A 16,465-nucleotide genomic window follows, 5' to 3' on the forward strand; every position below is an offset into this window, starting at 1 on the left:
GAAGAGGTTTTTCAGTTTTACTATTTTCAAGAGTATAAGGGAAATTTATAATTTTACAAAGCTCCAGCTCCTGTCTTGATCTAGTATTGTGTGTCTTTGAAAGCTGAGGTTCTCTGTATTCATTTTTTTGAGAGGGATTGAGATTAAGAAAATATCTGTACCTTTCTACTACCGGAATCTTATTACACTCTTACTCTCGGTTACTTTAGTACTGTCACCATTTAGTGAATGTCTCATAATCTAATTAGCTGCTGCCTCCTCATCAAAACTGATACATCTATATTCCACCTGCTCTGACGTCCGCTGCCTCTGCATCTGTTAGGAAGTATCCTTTCTCGTTGTAGGTCTTTGTCTAGAGGCTCGTATCTGGCCGGTGCACATTGGTTTGCCCCTCCTCGTTGTAAGAAAGTTGAAATGCCTGTCAGCTGCTGCTCCTCCTTCTGAGTCTCTCCTCCTCCCCATCCCCCCACGAACCTATCCCACTGAGAGGGAACAGCTGGTTCAGGAGGGTCTTCCAGAAGAAAGGCCAGCATCTGTGCCGGTTGGTTAGTGCCTGTGCCATACTGGTTGTTAAATGTTTTAAATAGTATTGCTGAGGATATATAAACGTATTTAGTTGTAACTCTTTTGAATTCTGCTTTGGATGTTTCTCTTATTCTCTTAGTTTATGTGAAAATATTTTACGTCTGTTTCTTAGATTAGACGATCCTGGTGGCAGGTAGCTGAGGAAGCTGGTTTGGGTTTGTGCTCTCGTTACTCCCTCCAGCTCCTCCCTAAAACAATGGTTAAGCACTAACGTGTTAGTTCTGCTGGATCTCTTCAAAGTAAGTGGTATTCTGAAGTCGTTCTGACAGTAAGTAGTTTGGGCCATTTAACTTAAAAAAAAATTTTTTTTGATCATATAAAGTTTCCTCTGGTGTTACTCTTTGTTAAATATCTGAACTGCTAAAGAGCTCTGCTTAGGAGTTTGAACCTGAAAATGTCATCAAGAGCAGGAATTGGTTAATTTTCTTCTACCACTGGATAGAACTTTTGATTACCTAGAAGTGACATAGATACAGAATATTCTAGGTATCAATGCTATTTTTAGATATTTGTAGTACATATTTCTATTTTAATAGCACTATAGATGATATTTTGTATGAGTTTTTTCCCATACTCACAGAATTGGTTATTCCCAACAAGTTCAAAATATACTTTTCAAAATATAAATATCTATATACCTGGAAAAAACTCTGTCCAAATAAAATAGAGGGATATTATATAGTAGTTTTTTCTTGCTTGGTTTGTATTTTTGTTCAAATGGTAAAAAGTTAATATTATAGAAGTATAGTAGGAAAGAGTTATTTTTTAATTTTTTGATTCCATCTTACAGCTTTTCTTTGTTTTTGATTTTACAGCCAGCACAACAGTGAATGAACTTTTTACATTCATTGCTGTGCCCCTGTGACTAATCGCTTTTCTCTTTAAAAGTAGTGAGAGGGGCCGACCCTGTGGCCAAATGGTTAGATTCGTGCACTCCACTTCGGCGGCCCAGGGTTTCGCCGTTTCGTATCCTGGGTGTGGACATGGCACCACTCATCAAGCTGTGCTGAGGTGGTGTCCCACATGCCTCAAGAACGAAAGGAGCTACAAGTGGAATATACATCTCTGTACTGGGGGGCTTTGGGGAGAAGAAGAAAAAAAAAATAAAGAAAAAGTGGTGAGAAATGTCTCCAAGATTAAGAAGAATGTAGTGAACTGATGTCAGTGCAAATAGTTAGAAATTTAAGTAACTTCCTGATATGCTCTGATGATTTGTCTTTTTATAAGAATAAAAATATCAGTAGTACCAAGCAGTAAAGTCTTTTAAAATAAAAAAAAAAATTAGAATGATGACTTTGTTTTGCATGCATACATTATCAGAGCACATTACATAACATATTGTTGAGCTCATTAATTATCTCCTCTTTACAAAAGAGGGTTGGTTTTACTGCTTTGCTTACTGTTAAAATTAGGTTGGAAAGGAGGTAGTATTCGAGTTCCTTCTTACACTCCTGTACATTAAAATCTAAGGGATACCAGCCTGTGACCTGAATGTCTTCTTGTTTCTGAGCTGGATAATAGAGTGACTATCTGTCTGCCTTATTCCTTTCATCCTTCCTCCCCTCTCCCTCCCAGTCTAAGCTCCTAGAGCAAGTCCTAGGAAGCCAGCTTTCTCTGTTATTTCCATGGTCCTGCTTCAGCTGTGGATTGAAAAATAAATAAAAATTACTTTCATTATGTGTATTTGGTAAAATCTTGAAAGATATAGAAAAATGTTAAGAAGAAAATAAAAATCACCCCTAATCCCACAATGAGATATTTACTCTTTGTTCTGGTATATTTCCTTTTTCTTTTTCTATATATGTATAAATCTATTGAAATCATTACATATTATTTATATTCTGTTCTCCTGCTTTAACACAGAGATTCTTAACCTCTTTTGTGCCATGGACCTTTTTGACTAGCTTTAGCCTCGGGCTTGTTCTCAAAATATGTTTAAATGCAAAAAAGAAAATATATAGGCTTATAAAGGAAACTAATTTTACTGAATACAGAAGTAAAACTATTAAAGCAAGTTAGGATATAGTAAAAATGTAGGTAAGAAACTTCTCACGTCCCCCGTACATGGTGCAGATTTGATTTTCTAATTCTTTGAGGGAGGAGCTGATTTTTGTTTAAAAAATTACTAAAAATTGAGTTTCAGACCATTTCCTTTTGTTCGGCCTTTTATCTTTAAAACCATTAAACAGTTATTTTCTCCTTTGCAGTGCTTTTGTCCCACTGAGTGTTCCCAACAGCAGAAACTCTACAGAGTGGGAAAAGGTGAAGTTCCTGTTTGAAGAACTTGGAAGTAGTCGTAAGTGTTTTTTAAAAAGCTGTCCATCATAATTCCTGTTTCATGACCCTTGGGGGCCTCTTTGAGAGGTGGTCTCTTTTGACGTGAAGACTTTAACCGCCCGCTTCTCTGGACTTGTGGTTGAAAGGGTGCTGGAAAACTAGGGAGCTGTGTGTTGCTCTCTCCATCTCGCTCTTATGGAGGTGGTCTCCTGATTTCTTCGTAGCATTACCATGTTGCAAGGAAATAGGACCTTCAGAGGACTTCAGCAGCAAGGTTTGGTAATTTCTCTGTGGTCTTTAATTCACTTAGAGTAATAGAGAATAATATGTTAAAGAAATGTGCTAGATACATTGTTTTTTTTAATTTTTAACTAAGAATCCTATATTGCTGTTTGATCATGATTAAATAATCTTTTATGTGGAATATAAATTAGAAAGCTTTCATGTGAATGAAAATACTATAAATTTAGCTCACCAAAACATTTTGGAATTGCCTTTCCAGCAGTTTTTCTTAACTTCCTCAATATGACCTCGGTTTTTAGAGGAAAAGCAAAAAGGTTCAGGAAGTTAGGTTAAGTTGCTTCCCATTGAAAAATACAGTTGGCGTTAGAAACTGATAGCAAATAAGAATGTGTAGCTTATCACTCAGAATTTCATGTGCATTTGAACATAGTGACTTTGTTTTCAAAGAAACCTAAAATATTTTATAAATATTATGCTGAAAATTTTTATTGCCTTTGTATTTATTCTTTTTAGTAGGTACTGTACCTTCTTTGATCAGCACATCTTTCTCTTTGCCCAGATACAATATTAAGCGATGATTAAATTAAGTCTTGGAGTCTTTGCTATACAACTTCTTAATTTTCTTGCTTTCTACTTAAGATTTCATCTTGTAAATTGTGGTCCATTAATATCTTGCTGATACCAGCAAGAATAAGGATGGCAGGCTTGGCATCTACTAGTACTGAATTGTCAGGATTTATGCACCTGATCCTGTTGCTGAGAAAGAAATTGCTTCTTTTCTTGCAGTTAACTCCTTCAGGTCTCTTGAGTAACTACTCTTCTGTCCTAAACATTATTTTATAAGTTATGCTAGTCTTTGAGCATTAGTGTAATTTGAATCATTCATTATATAGGTAGCATTATTCTGATTTCTATAACCTCATTCTCTTTAGTCTTGACATTTTTTTACTCTCAAATCTTAAACACCATATCCTACAGTACGTTTTGCTTATCACCATTAGTAAGTTAACCTTTTTGATTGGCCAAATATGTTAGCACTAATACTCCATTTTATTAGTTCTAAGATGCATATTTTTTCACATTTTTACATCTCTGATTTTGGATTTTATTTTATATGTGATGATACCTTGAAATTGCTATCATCCAAATGCCAGACCTCTCCTAGCTGTAGGAACACCTTCTATTGATACGTCTAGTAATCAAGAAAGTTACAGCATCCATGTCTTTGATGTGGTAAAATATAGTATTATAGTTTTAAAAACTTAAGGCTTAAAAACTTATCTTCCATACTTTGTGAATTTGTTGATAATATGCTCTCTTCAAGTGTTGTATGAAACTTAGATGTGGGTTTTAAGAAGATAGGCCATTCTGATTTTAGTTTTATTTATTAAAAGATTAATACTGATGCATTAAATTAATCAAAGTTGTCTTTGGTTCTACAGGAGCTGCATTTAAACTAGATTGGTACAGGTCTGATGGGACCTGTATTGAAACTAGATAAATGAGTGTTGCTCCCATTTAAGAATGTTAAATTGGCATAGTATTGCGTTGTGTGATCTGGTACATTTATTTCAGGGTGTCACCCTGCCCCTCACTCATTGTCTTTCCTTTAAATACTTTCCTGAATCTAACTTGCGAACATAGTATCCCAGTTTTGGTGTTCTGTTTGAGTCTGTTCTCTATTTGTTTGCTTTTTTCCCATCTAAGTGGGCAAGCTAGCTCCTTTCAAGTTAAAGAGTGAAATAAATGCTTTCAGATTTTAGTTTTAGAGAAAGTTTTGTTTTGAGAAAGACCAGAAAATTTTTTCGCCAGCTTTTGAGCATCTAATATTTTGCTGATTTATTTTTACATTCAATAATTAGGCAGTAAGTTTCCTCTTTAATTTTAAGAGATGAAGGAAAGAGAATCGTAGTCTGAAAGATCTTTTACAAATCAGTTTGTGAAGAGGCCTTCTCCACTTGGAGGTAGTGTTTGAAGGACAAGGTGATACATATTGGGTTTATTCCTTCAGAATGTATTAGAAACCCAATTTTTATATTGATTTGTTGAATATAAACATTTGAGCAGTATAAATGTACTTTTCTTTTTTTTTTGGTGAGGAAGATTGGCCCTGAGCTAAGATCTGTTACCAATCCTCCTCTTTTTTTGCTTGAGGAAGATTGGTTGCTGAGCTAACATCCTTGCCAATCTTCCTCTACTTTGTGTGGGATGCTGCCACAGCATGGCTTGATGAGGGGTATGTAAATCTGCACCCAGATCCAAACCTGCCAACCCTGGGCTGCCAAAGTGGAGTGTGTGAACTTAACCACTGTGCCACCAGGCCAGCCCCTAAATGTACATTTTTAACAGTGTTTTTCTTCCTTTGCAGATGGTTTAGCTGCCTTGTCATTTTCCATTAGTTCTCTGACCTTAATCGGAATGTTGGCAGCTATAACTTACACAGTAAGTAAAATGGAGATAATTGAGTTAAAATTAAAGAATGACTTCATGAAGCAATTATTTTTTTACCTTGTTCATGTGTTCTATTTAATACTGTTTTCCTCTTTAATATTTTAGTGCTTTTTTCTTTAGTTAAGAAGAGGATAAATTTTTAACTACGTGGTCACAATCATTTTATCTGTGCTTGTGAAGTTTAATACTCAGGAACAGGTTTTCTAGCTTGTGACCCTTGAAGACGGTTGTGCCCTATGCACTAGTAGCTTTAGTGATTCATAAGCATATTAGAACCCTGGACCATCGATAATATCTGTTACAGATTCAGTAGATTTATCCTACTTTTGAGGATACAGGACTTTTAAAATCAGATATTTTACATAACTTGATATTTCTCTACTGTATAGAATCCAGTCTTATACTCTGAGACTTTGATTTTTTTCAGTCTTTCTGGAAACGGTAGGTGTGAATTATGGTAGCCTGACAAGTTTGTGTGCAGACTGCTTGTTGAATTTTTTGCCCAAATTGTAGAGGAAAAGCCAGTAATAAATGCTTCTTACCTTCTTTGTGAAAGACAGTTGTTCAGGAAGCTTTAAATGATCTGGAACTTTTTCAGATTAATAAAGTTTATGTCTGGAGCATTCTTGATTCTTGCAAAGATGGAAAATACTGGTTATAAAGAAAATGTTTTTGGATATTGTTCTAGTGTGTCTTCCTTTAGACATAAAATAAATTAGCTACTAGTGTGATAGCAGAATCTGGTTTTGTTACATAATCATTCGTGTCATAATGTATAATAATAGACGTCTAAAACGTGCATTTTAATATCTGTCAGGTCCTTATTTGGGTACTCAGTTTTATTTTTCGTTGCCGTTTTTGTTTTTCTCATTTATTACTACACAAGGAGTTTGCCATCTGATATCAGTGGGTAATTATTCTTCTATCTCACAGCATCCATGTACGGCATGTGAGTTATGTCTTTCAAGAAGCAATCACAAGTTATTAACAAATTAGGAGTTAGACCTGGACTCTAGTTGCTATTCTGTGACTACTTTGTCATGCTGATCTTGGGCGTGTCTTTTAACCTTCCTGGGTCAGTGTCTTCCCCATTAAATGGGAATAGAAAATATGTCTTAAGGATTTTTGAACGTCAAATGATACTGTTTGTAAAAATGCTTTGAAAACTATGGGGTAATGAGTGTACATCAGTAGTTGAAAGATTAGTCAGGAGAAACAAATGGAAAAGGAGGAAACCAATGTGTGAGGTCAGTGTCAAGAACTATGAAGGGGCTGAGAGTTTACCCTAGTGCAGCCTGCTACAGTTTCATGGGTTTTGGCCAAAAATGCAAGACTTCTGAGTCAGAGACAAAGAACTTCATATTACTTACAGCAGTAGCAGTAGCTAAAGGATCAGCATTTTCTTGTGCTGGTTCCCTGGGTCCCACTTCCCATGGGGCAAATGAAGAACACCAGGTGAGACTTCACAAAGAAGAGGAGCCTGGAGTTTAGGGAGGCTGAGTCTTTTGTAATGGGCAGTAAGCATGCCTGCCCTTTGCTCCAGTGGAACAGGCTGTCTTTTTTTCCCCAGGCTATTTGCTGTACAAACATCCTTGAAAAGATAGGAGAAAAAAAAAAGGGCAGTTAGTGCCTGGCTTGCAAGATGTGCAGAAGTGAGAGACGCATGGAGAGTTGTGTCCCAGCAGTCAAGTGGTAGATGTTGTGAAGAAAAATAAGGCCGTGTGAGGGGATGGACAATACTGGAGGCTGAATCTATATGGTAAAGGTCAGGAGTGGCTTACCTCCCCTTTGAACAGAGACCTGGAAGAGCCAGCCAGGAGGGAAGAGTAAGTCCAGCAGTCCTAGGGTAAGCCCTGTGTGCTGCTTTCAGATAACAGCAAGGAGGCAAAGCCCTGGCCTCTGCTCAGCTGACAAGGAGAAGAATGGCCAAAGTTTCGATGAGAAATAGCCAGAGGCCATGTGGTGTGGAGCCTTATAGACCACGTTAGGATTTTGAATTTTATTCTTACTGAGATTAGAAGCCATTGGAAGGTGTTAAATGGAAAAGTAATAGGATCAGACTAACATTTTAACAGTTTTACTCCGATGGCTCTAAATTAAATAAGCTGTGTGGGTGATGAGTGAGAGTGGGAAAAATGTGTGAAATTATTAAAACTCTTTGAAACAGAGCTTCCCTGTAGAAACAATATTATGGTAAAGATAAATATTTCAAACTAACGTAATATTTTATATACAAATTGAAACTGTGAAAATTATTCTTTAAGCAATCAATTAAACCAAATACAATAACCACTCTGACCCAGTGAAGCTATCTCAGGAAGAACTTTACCTTTCTAGAATGCAGAGGACTGGGCTGAAAGTCATTGATAAAACAATCAGAGGACCTTATGGTGGGGCTGAGTCTGGGAACCAGAAAGACGTGGAATAGGTAGGGAGGGGCCACTTAAGGCCTGAGACCAAGGGAGAGGGTCCAGTGTCACAGCATACCAAGATCAAACTCCCTCGGAGTTATATTATATATTTCCTTTAAGTAGCATAGGCAATAAAATTATGATCTTTGGTAGAGAGGCTTAAGTGTGTATCCCTCTTGTCCATGGGCCCCTTGAACTACTTTCTCATCTAAATTTACTCCTCTCAGAGTGGGAATAATATTTAATAAGGTTGTGAGAATTTAATTAAACATTTCACCATGTCTTGGAATCTATTGGGCACTCAATAAATAGTTACTACTAACTCCAATTGTTGAATACTGTATTCACTTTCATATGATTCAAACTATACTTCCCACCTCTTTCCTCTTGCAGTGAAAGTAAACCAGATGCTAACAGTAATTGTGTCATTATTAGGGAGAATGTGGATTATGAAAAGATAAGTGGAAGAGGCATTCACAGCTGGATGGTGGTTACTTGAGGGTGTGTGGATAGACAGATAGACGTCATTTAAAAAGCACTACGTGATGTGCTCAAAACTCAGTGGGAGGATGTTTTGCTACCAAACCACAATCTGGTCAGTTTTACTCCCTAATGTGTGTATAGCGGAGAAGAAGGGTGGGTAGAGGATACCCTGTTTAAGGGAGCCGCGTGGTGTGCATGGCTCAGCACTGGTCATGAGTGTGAGTCTGTAAAATCTACTATCTGAACCTTAGCATCTCTAGAAGTGGGCCAGTAACACTCAAAATTTATTGAAAACTAGTTGAAAATCAGCTGTTTATAGATAGGAAAATCAACTGTTTCTTATAGTTAGGTGGTTAATAGAGCTAATTATCATGTTTGCTTGCGGATGCAAAGTTTTCTCCTAACTGGTTATGGGAAAACTTGAGAATTGTGCTTTTCACAGTGGAGCAGGGAAGAGGGCATAGTACATATTCATGGGAAGTAGAAGAGGTTTAATTTTAATTAAAGTACCCAGTGTGGGAAGTTAATACTTAATACTTTGACCCTTAGGACAAAGAATTAATTATTGAAGGTAATCATGTCTGTTATAGAATCTCTGTTAGAATTGAGACTAGAGATGCTTTTGTAGTGTGTGTGTCAGTCGTGTGTGAATTTCTTAGATATGGATTATTGTTTAGTTTAGAAACTAGCAGATTATTTAAATTTTACCAAGATCATATTCACTATACCACATCTTAAGGAATAGCCAAATAATTGGGCACTCAATTTTATGAGAAGAAGAATGTCGAACAACATATTAGTTACCTGTTGTTTTCAGCTTAAACTGAAAGGGACTCTGCTGCTTTTTAAATTAAAAAAAATGAAACCTTTAGCCACAAATATTTTATGTAGATATTTTAATTTTTTGGTGCCACCAAGTGGGGAAATGCTGAATAATGGTATTTTAATACAAAATGTGTCATGTGGACCGTGGAGGTGCCTGTAGAAGCAGTGACCACTGAGCTCTTCACTGTGTACCCTGGTCAGTAAGAACTGAACATGTCCTCCAGGGTGCCTGTGAACTTTATATATAGTTTCGCTAATCTGTGCACATTTAGTATAAAATACAAACCAACAGATTAAAGGGAATTAAAGTGATAAATTAAGGATTCAAAAATAGAAATAAATAGAGCAGTGGTTCTCGATAATCTTTGAAGACAGAGATCCCCTTTGAAAGTCAAATTTCTCGGCCTTCCATGTGATAATATGTTTCATGGAGTCTGTGACACTGGTTGTGAGATGCACCTTTATTTTATGTCCCTCTATAAGGAAAACATCCCTGCCTGTACTTTCTTGTCATTTATAATTTTTGTTTTATAATTAGTGAGAGTAGTTTTTTAGGCTTACATAAATGCTTTAAAAAATCGTATCACTCTTCGCATACAGAACAAGGAAAATAGAAGTGAAATAAACTGGAAAGGTATTCCTAAAACTTCACATTTGGGATGTGAGTCTTCTGAATCACTTTTTTGAGTTGGTCAGTCTTGTCCATGTTTTCCTGTACAAGATTGCCTTCTGTGCTAGAGACAATGAAATCTAGAGAATTGATGACACAGCTTGTCTTGAGTGCTCCACTCTTGTCTCTGGGATTTTCTTTGAAGCTGCTAAAAATTTAAGCTCTTTTTGTTGTTTTGTTTTTGTTTCTTGTCTTACTATGTGAAAGACAATCCTTTTGATTTACCTCAGTAACAAAGTGCAAAATGGCTTCCACTTTGGCTGTCTTCCTTTCTTAACCTCGTAAAGCACTTGACTGTTGCTTTGCAAGAAAATGTAGAATTATGCTCATTGTTCCAATGAGCCTTTGCTTCACTACTTGCTTCTTTGTTCTTTCTCCTTTCACATTAACTTTTTGTTTCAATGTCGAATCATAGTACTACCTCATAAGACCTTTTTTTTTTTGGGTGAGGAAGATTGTCCCTGAGCTAACACTGTGCCACTGTTTCTCCATTTTGTATGTAGGATGCTGCCTCAGCATGGCTGATGAGTGGTGTGGGTGCACACCCAGGATCCGAACCTGTGGTCCTTGGGCCATGGAAGTGGAGTGTGCGAACTCAACCACTACGCCACTGGGCTGGACCCTTATAAGACATTTTAAGTAGTACCTAAACTCAGTAGTTGTACCAAGAATGCACGTAATTCAACTGAAGAAGTAACTATAATGTAACCAGCTGTGACCAAATTTGTGAATGTATAGGTAACAACTGTCATGACTTCTACCTAGCCAGTGATTATAAGGTGCATCCAGATTCCACTGTTAAATGTGAGAAAATACATGTGTCTTAGAACCAATGAATATTTAAAGGGAAGTCTGTATTGAGTACGGGTTAACTGGATTGTTTCATTAGTCATACATGTCCTTGAATAATAGGTGTTAGGAGTGTATGTAAGACGTTTACCCAGTTTCCAGGCAGTGCTTTGCTGACCCTCTGCGGAAGTGCCGGCTCCCAGGTTGGGCACAGTCACCTTAGGGAGAGGAGGGAGATGGCAGGGCAAAGGCGTTATTCTACACTGGGCAGCGTACAGGTTTTAGAGATGTTTGTAGTTTGTATACATTCCTTCAAAACATTTCGGGTTTTAGAATACGGGTGGTGATTTATTCTTGAAAGTTGAAGCAAATAAAACTGGAGACAACTACGGCCAACCTAGAAACATTTTAAATGATGTAGTCTCTTCAGCCTTGTTGTTTGTCTGGTAGTTCACTAGAGGGCAGTAGTAAGCAATAAAAGTTTCATGCTTCTGAAAAGGCTATTTTCCTACCGTTTTTTCAGAGTCTGAGGTTAAATTCAAAGGATTGTTGCTTAAAGATCTTAAAGTTGTAGTAATTAAATGTTTGTATAATGTTATGTCAAGCTTATCATGATCTAAATGTTATAGTTAAATTTCCTGGTAATGATTGAAACTTAAACATGCAATCCAAAAGCAAGCTAAAAGCTACATAACCAAAGCAATGCCTCCTTTCTTTTACTTGCTCTCTTCAGATAATTAAAAATTCACAAATAGGTGTTGTATTTTGGTCCCATTTACCACAAGGTGTTACCAAGGACGCATTTTTATTTTCTAAAATCTTTTACATTAAGCTATTTAGGAATTCAGTTCAGCTCTTCTAATAAATATATAAATTCCATGTAAGAAAATAAGTTCATGTGAATAAAGAGCTCTCTTTTAAAAAGATTTTTGATTAAATATTATCTTCTTAGAGAAACTCTTTTATTAATAAATATTTGTCCTTGGAATAAAAGTAGAAGAAAAAAAAATTGGGACCTAGTCCTTAGATACCAAATAGTCTTCTGCAATTGTTACGAGTCTAGCTGAGGAATCTTTATTTTTAAGAGCTTTCCAAGTGATTCTGATTAGCCAAGTTCTGCAGATGTAGTGATAAAGCCAATGTGCAGACCAGTGATGTTAATGTACAGTGTTATGTGCTATAATTGAGTTATAAGCAAGGCATTTACAAGCCAAAGAAGGTTTCTCAGACATGGTATAATTAAGCTGAGACCTGAAGGGCATTGAAATTTGCTAATGAAGTAGGGTGAGAAGGTAGCATCCTAGATGAGGCGTGTGTGTCCTCAAGTGTGGGTGCTGGACAAAGCCCAAAGTAGTGTCAGAGTGGAGTGTTGTAAGAACAGCCAACAATTCAGAGGCGTGAGATAAGCTGGTGGGGTTCAGGTCATGAAGGGCTCCTGTGCCAGAATTAGGTAATTGGAGCTGTTCACAAGACCAGTAATTCTACCTCTTATTGGGAAAAAATAGCAACATAATGTTTTCAAACAATCTTATATGAAATTCCAATATATAAAAAAACTAGACGAACAAAGTGGAATTGCTGTGGTTAAAGCAGCAGCAGGTCCCTTATTGCTACCTGCCTTCTTACCTCCTGTGGAGTCCTGAGACACCTCCCCAGGATCCTAGGAACTCGTCCCAGAGCTCTTGGAGACTACCCTCTGACTTGGGTGTTGGAGAGAGAGCACTTTGCAACAGTGGAGAAGATGAATTTTTAGAAAATGAGACCAGCAGACCAGTTTAGAGAGTTTAGATGACCTTGAGTTTGACTGTAGACTCTAAATAGGGGCCGTGTTCTTCTTGCTGACTAGAGCAACAGATTGCTTGGGGAATAGTACTGAGTACTGAGGTTAATATATTGCGGACCCAAATCCATCCAGCACAGAATAACAAGCATTGCGGTAAAATAAGTCTGGTTTGGAAGTGTTAGGAAGACAGGGAAATATACCTGGGCATAGACTGGGTTTAGCAACATGTTTTTGCCTTGGCATTTGGTTGTAAAAAGCAGCGTGGTCCTGGACTTGTGTTCAAATGATATGTGAGTGTGGAGATTCGGTGAATAGTCATGTAATACTACTGTTTATTCATCAGAGTCTCAAAGTGTTGTCTTACTTTTTTTCAACGATGTTTAAAAGATGTGGATCTACTAGAACAACTGAACAAATCAACATGATGGTGGGCAGGAGAGTCCATAAGGAAATCAACATGATGGTGGGGCAGGAGAGTCCATAAGGAAATCAACATGATGGTGGGGCAGGAGAGTCCATAAGGAAATGGTAAACAGGAGCTGTGGGATGCTTTGGCTCCCATAGGCTTTTTTCTTTACATTTGCAGTGTTTTCAGAATATAAAATTTAATGTTAAAAATATAAATATAAATTTTAAACCTTTTTATATTTTACCGAGATCTTTACAAGTATAAATTTGACAAGAATTGAGTTAATTAGAAGAAAATCATCAATTCTGTTCAGGTTACATTTTCTTCTAATACACACAGAACCTTCCCCACATCTCCCTCTCTTCGGATGATAGAAAAATCATGAAAACATTAACTTATCTTATAGTAATATTTAAAATGCAAGATTTTAAGTATTTCTTCTTTAGCAAATACAAGGATTTGCATATTGGGTAATAATTTCAGCTGGTTAATTGTCTAAATACAACATGATGTAGAATTGATATAACCTGATAGAACTAGTTCATTTATGTGATTTCCTTTTAGTCATGTTCTTTGTTCATATTCTCCCGTGATATAAAAAACCTGATATATCAGAATTTATGCTTTGCTGTTTGAATTGTGGTTTAGTCAATATTTCATCAATGTCTAAAGGAGACTCAGTGAAAATATTAGTTAAAATTGGCTCTAAAGATATGTGAGGTCATCTGAGAGTTGAGAGCCAGGTGGGAGTTGAGAGCCAGGTAGTGGAGACATTAGAGAAAGCACGCAAGCCCACCCAGGTGGTTTTGGAGTTCGGGGTTAAGCCTGAGAAGTAGCATTTGTCCCTTCTGCCCACAGTCATTGTCCTGAACTCAGTCCACGGCTCTGCCTGTTTGCAGGGGAGACTGGGTACAGTTGTTCGGCTGTGCCCTCAGGAGGAAAATGAAAACTATGTAAAAACGTGATGTTGCATCTGCCTCAGAGCCTGTTGCTGCAACCAGGAGCTGATAGTTGTCAATTTTGCTTCTAAAGACTTAAGGTCAATAATGATTTGAATAAAGGTCACACGACAATTGCCATTAAGTGTTTTTGTTTGTTTGTTTGTTTGTTTGGTGAGGAAGATTCTCCCTGAGCTAACATCTGTGCCATTCTTCCTCTACCTTGTATGTGGGATGCCACCACAGCATGGCCTGTGTGTAGGTCCACACTCAGCATTCAAACTCACAAACCGTGGGCTGCCAAAATAGAGTACATGAACTTAACCACTACACCACCAGGCTGGGCCCCCATTAAGTGTTTTTTCATGGTTAAATAAATAAAATAAAAAGTCATCATTTAGAACTGGCTAAAATAGAAATGGATAGTATAAAAATAATAATATATTTATTCTTAGTGCTGAGTAATAGTTAAAAATTACTTGTGGGAGAATATTTAAAGTATTTAGCAAAAACATTGATCATAAATACTTAGAACTTGTAAATAAACTCTATATGCAGATAAATACTATGCTAATCAAATAGCGTGTATATTAAAATACTTACATTTTATTGAAGATTTACTATATGTATTTGGGGAAAATTGTTTTTTTCCACAGGAAATAATTCTGTAAATTGTTTTTACTAATTTGCATTATCTGAACCTCTGATTAGCCTGAAACTATAATTTATTTCTTTGATTAAGTAGTATTTTGCAACTTGCCTTTTTGAGGACTACATAATATCTATTTTTGGAATAGTTAGTATTACAGATATAACTCTATATAAACGTAGATGTGAAACAAACAGGACAACTGAGACAGCATAATTGTGATTCACGCCCATAGACCGTGTTCTTCAGGGACTATACTCCTTCACAACTACCTACTCTTTTTGTAATTACTTTAGAGGGTATTTTTGCCTGAAAATTGGGTACAATATGTTTAAAATAGTATTACTAAAACACATTTTAATTTTGTTTCTTTTAGGCCTATGGCATGTCGGCATTACCTTTAAATCTGATCAAGGGCACCAGAAGCGCTGCTTACGAACGTTTGGAAAACACTGAAGACATTGAAGAAGTGGAGCAACACATTCAAACGATTAAGTCAAAGGTGAGCCGGTGTCTTATGGCGATTGGGAAGCACACACTTACTGTCTCTGAGCTGCTTTCTTGTGTGACTTAAACATTGGCATACACATATTTTCAACATTGTTTGAAGTTTTTTGCAGCATATCATTTGAGAACCGTGTCTGTATTTTAAAAATTTGTCTCTGAAATGCAGGACACTGTCAGTTTGAGAATTTTTATCAGTGTTCTAACAACTAAGAAGCAAAAGTTCTGCTTAGGTGAGATGAAGACCTTTCTGATTCCCAGGAAGGCTGATTCCATGTGTGACATCAAGTTTTACTGTGTCGCTTATGTTCAAGTTCTGTGTACTAGTTGAATAAGCTAGAGTACATGTAACCGCTGGTCAGTTAATTGTACTTCTAAAAATACAATAGAAGTTTTTCTTCCTCAATCAGCTTCAAGTAACAGGTAATCTTATTTATAGGACTTAAGAAAAAAATGGAAAGTTTCCTAAATTATTGTACTAAACTAGCATAATCCTGATGTAGAAACCAGACAATAATAGCACAGAAAAAGAAAACCGTATGTATACTGGTCTTTCTTAGGAAAATAGAGGCAAATATTTTAATAAGAATAAAAATATTAGCAATTCAAAACCTATGCTGTAATAAGAGAATATTTTTATCAGATTTGTTTTATCCCAGAAATGCAAGGATGATACATTAGAAAGTATATGAGAATAAATGAATATTATAAGCATCTTAATAGATGCCAAAGACTATTTGGTAAAAGACAATTTGTAGTTATGACTTTTTAAAAAAAGGTCTTACCAAAGTAGAAGAGAAGAAGAAACCCTTGAAGCCCGTAATGAGCCGCACACTTAGTGGTGAAAGAATAGACACATTCTCGTTCAAGTCAGCTGCAGGACAGTGCTGTCCGTATCGTTGTCGCTCTGTAGCCTAGTCATGGAGTCCTAGTCAGATAAGAAAGAACATAGGCATAAACATTGGAGGGAAAGGAGAGAAAAAGGGAATTAACCTTTATTATTTGCACACATCATCTGCCAAGAAAACCTAAAAGAATCAACCGGCAAACTGATAGAACTAATAAGAGTTCATCAGGATGGCTGGTTACAAGCATAGAAACATCATTATCCAGTTGGGGAATGTAATAGAAAATGATCTCATTCACAAGAGCTGCAAGTTATAAAATAATAGGTAGTGTCAGAATCTTCCCGGTAGAAATCATTAAATTTACTGAAATACATAATAGAAGAGTGAAATAAATGGAGAACCCCATCAGTTCCTAATTGGGAAGATTCAAAATTGTAGAGGTGACAGTTTTTCACAAGTTTCGGTGGAAATTCAATACAATCCATAAAAGACAAAAGATGAAATTTGTATAAACCTCATTTCTACCATATATCAGAACAGATCCTGAGTTCAAATCAAATGTGAAATTTACAAAACATAAGGAGAAAGTGAAAGTGAAAT

At 36.5% G+C, this 16,465-nt stretch overlaps 1 protein-coding gene across 1 annotated transcript in view; it reads left to right on the forward strand.

Moving 5' to 3' along the window:
• Nucleotides 1-16,465, forward strand: part of LMBRD1 (LMBR1 domain containing 1) — a 112,489-nt gene that overhangs the window by 38,957 nt on the left and 57,067 nt on the right. Inside the window, exons 6-8 of the mRNA XM_044776952.2 lie at nt 2,793-2,881; nt 5,474-5,547; nt 14,890-15,015. Of these exons, the coding sequence (XP_044632887.2) occupies nt 2,793-2,881; nt 5,474-5,547; nt 14,890-15,015 (289 nt within the window). The remainder of the gene's footprint in view (nt 1-2,792; nt 2,882-5,473; nt 5,548-14,889; nt 15,016-16,465) is intronic.

Source organism: Equus asinus, chromosome 8 (genome assembly GCF_041296235.1).
Source record: "Equus asinus isolate D_3611 breed Donkey chromosome 8, EquAss-T2T_v2, whole genome shotgun sequence".
Lineage (NCBI taxonomy): Eukaryota > Metazoa > Chordata > Mammalia > Perissodactyla > Equidae > Equus > Equus asinus.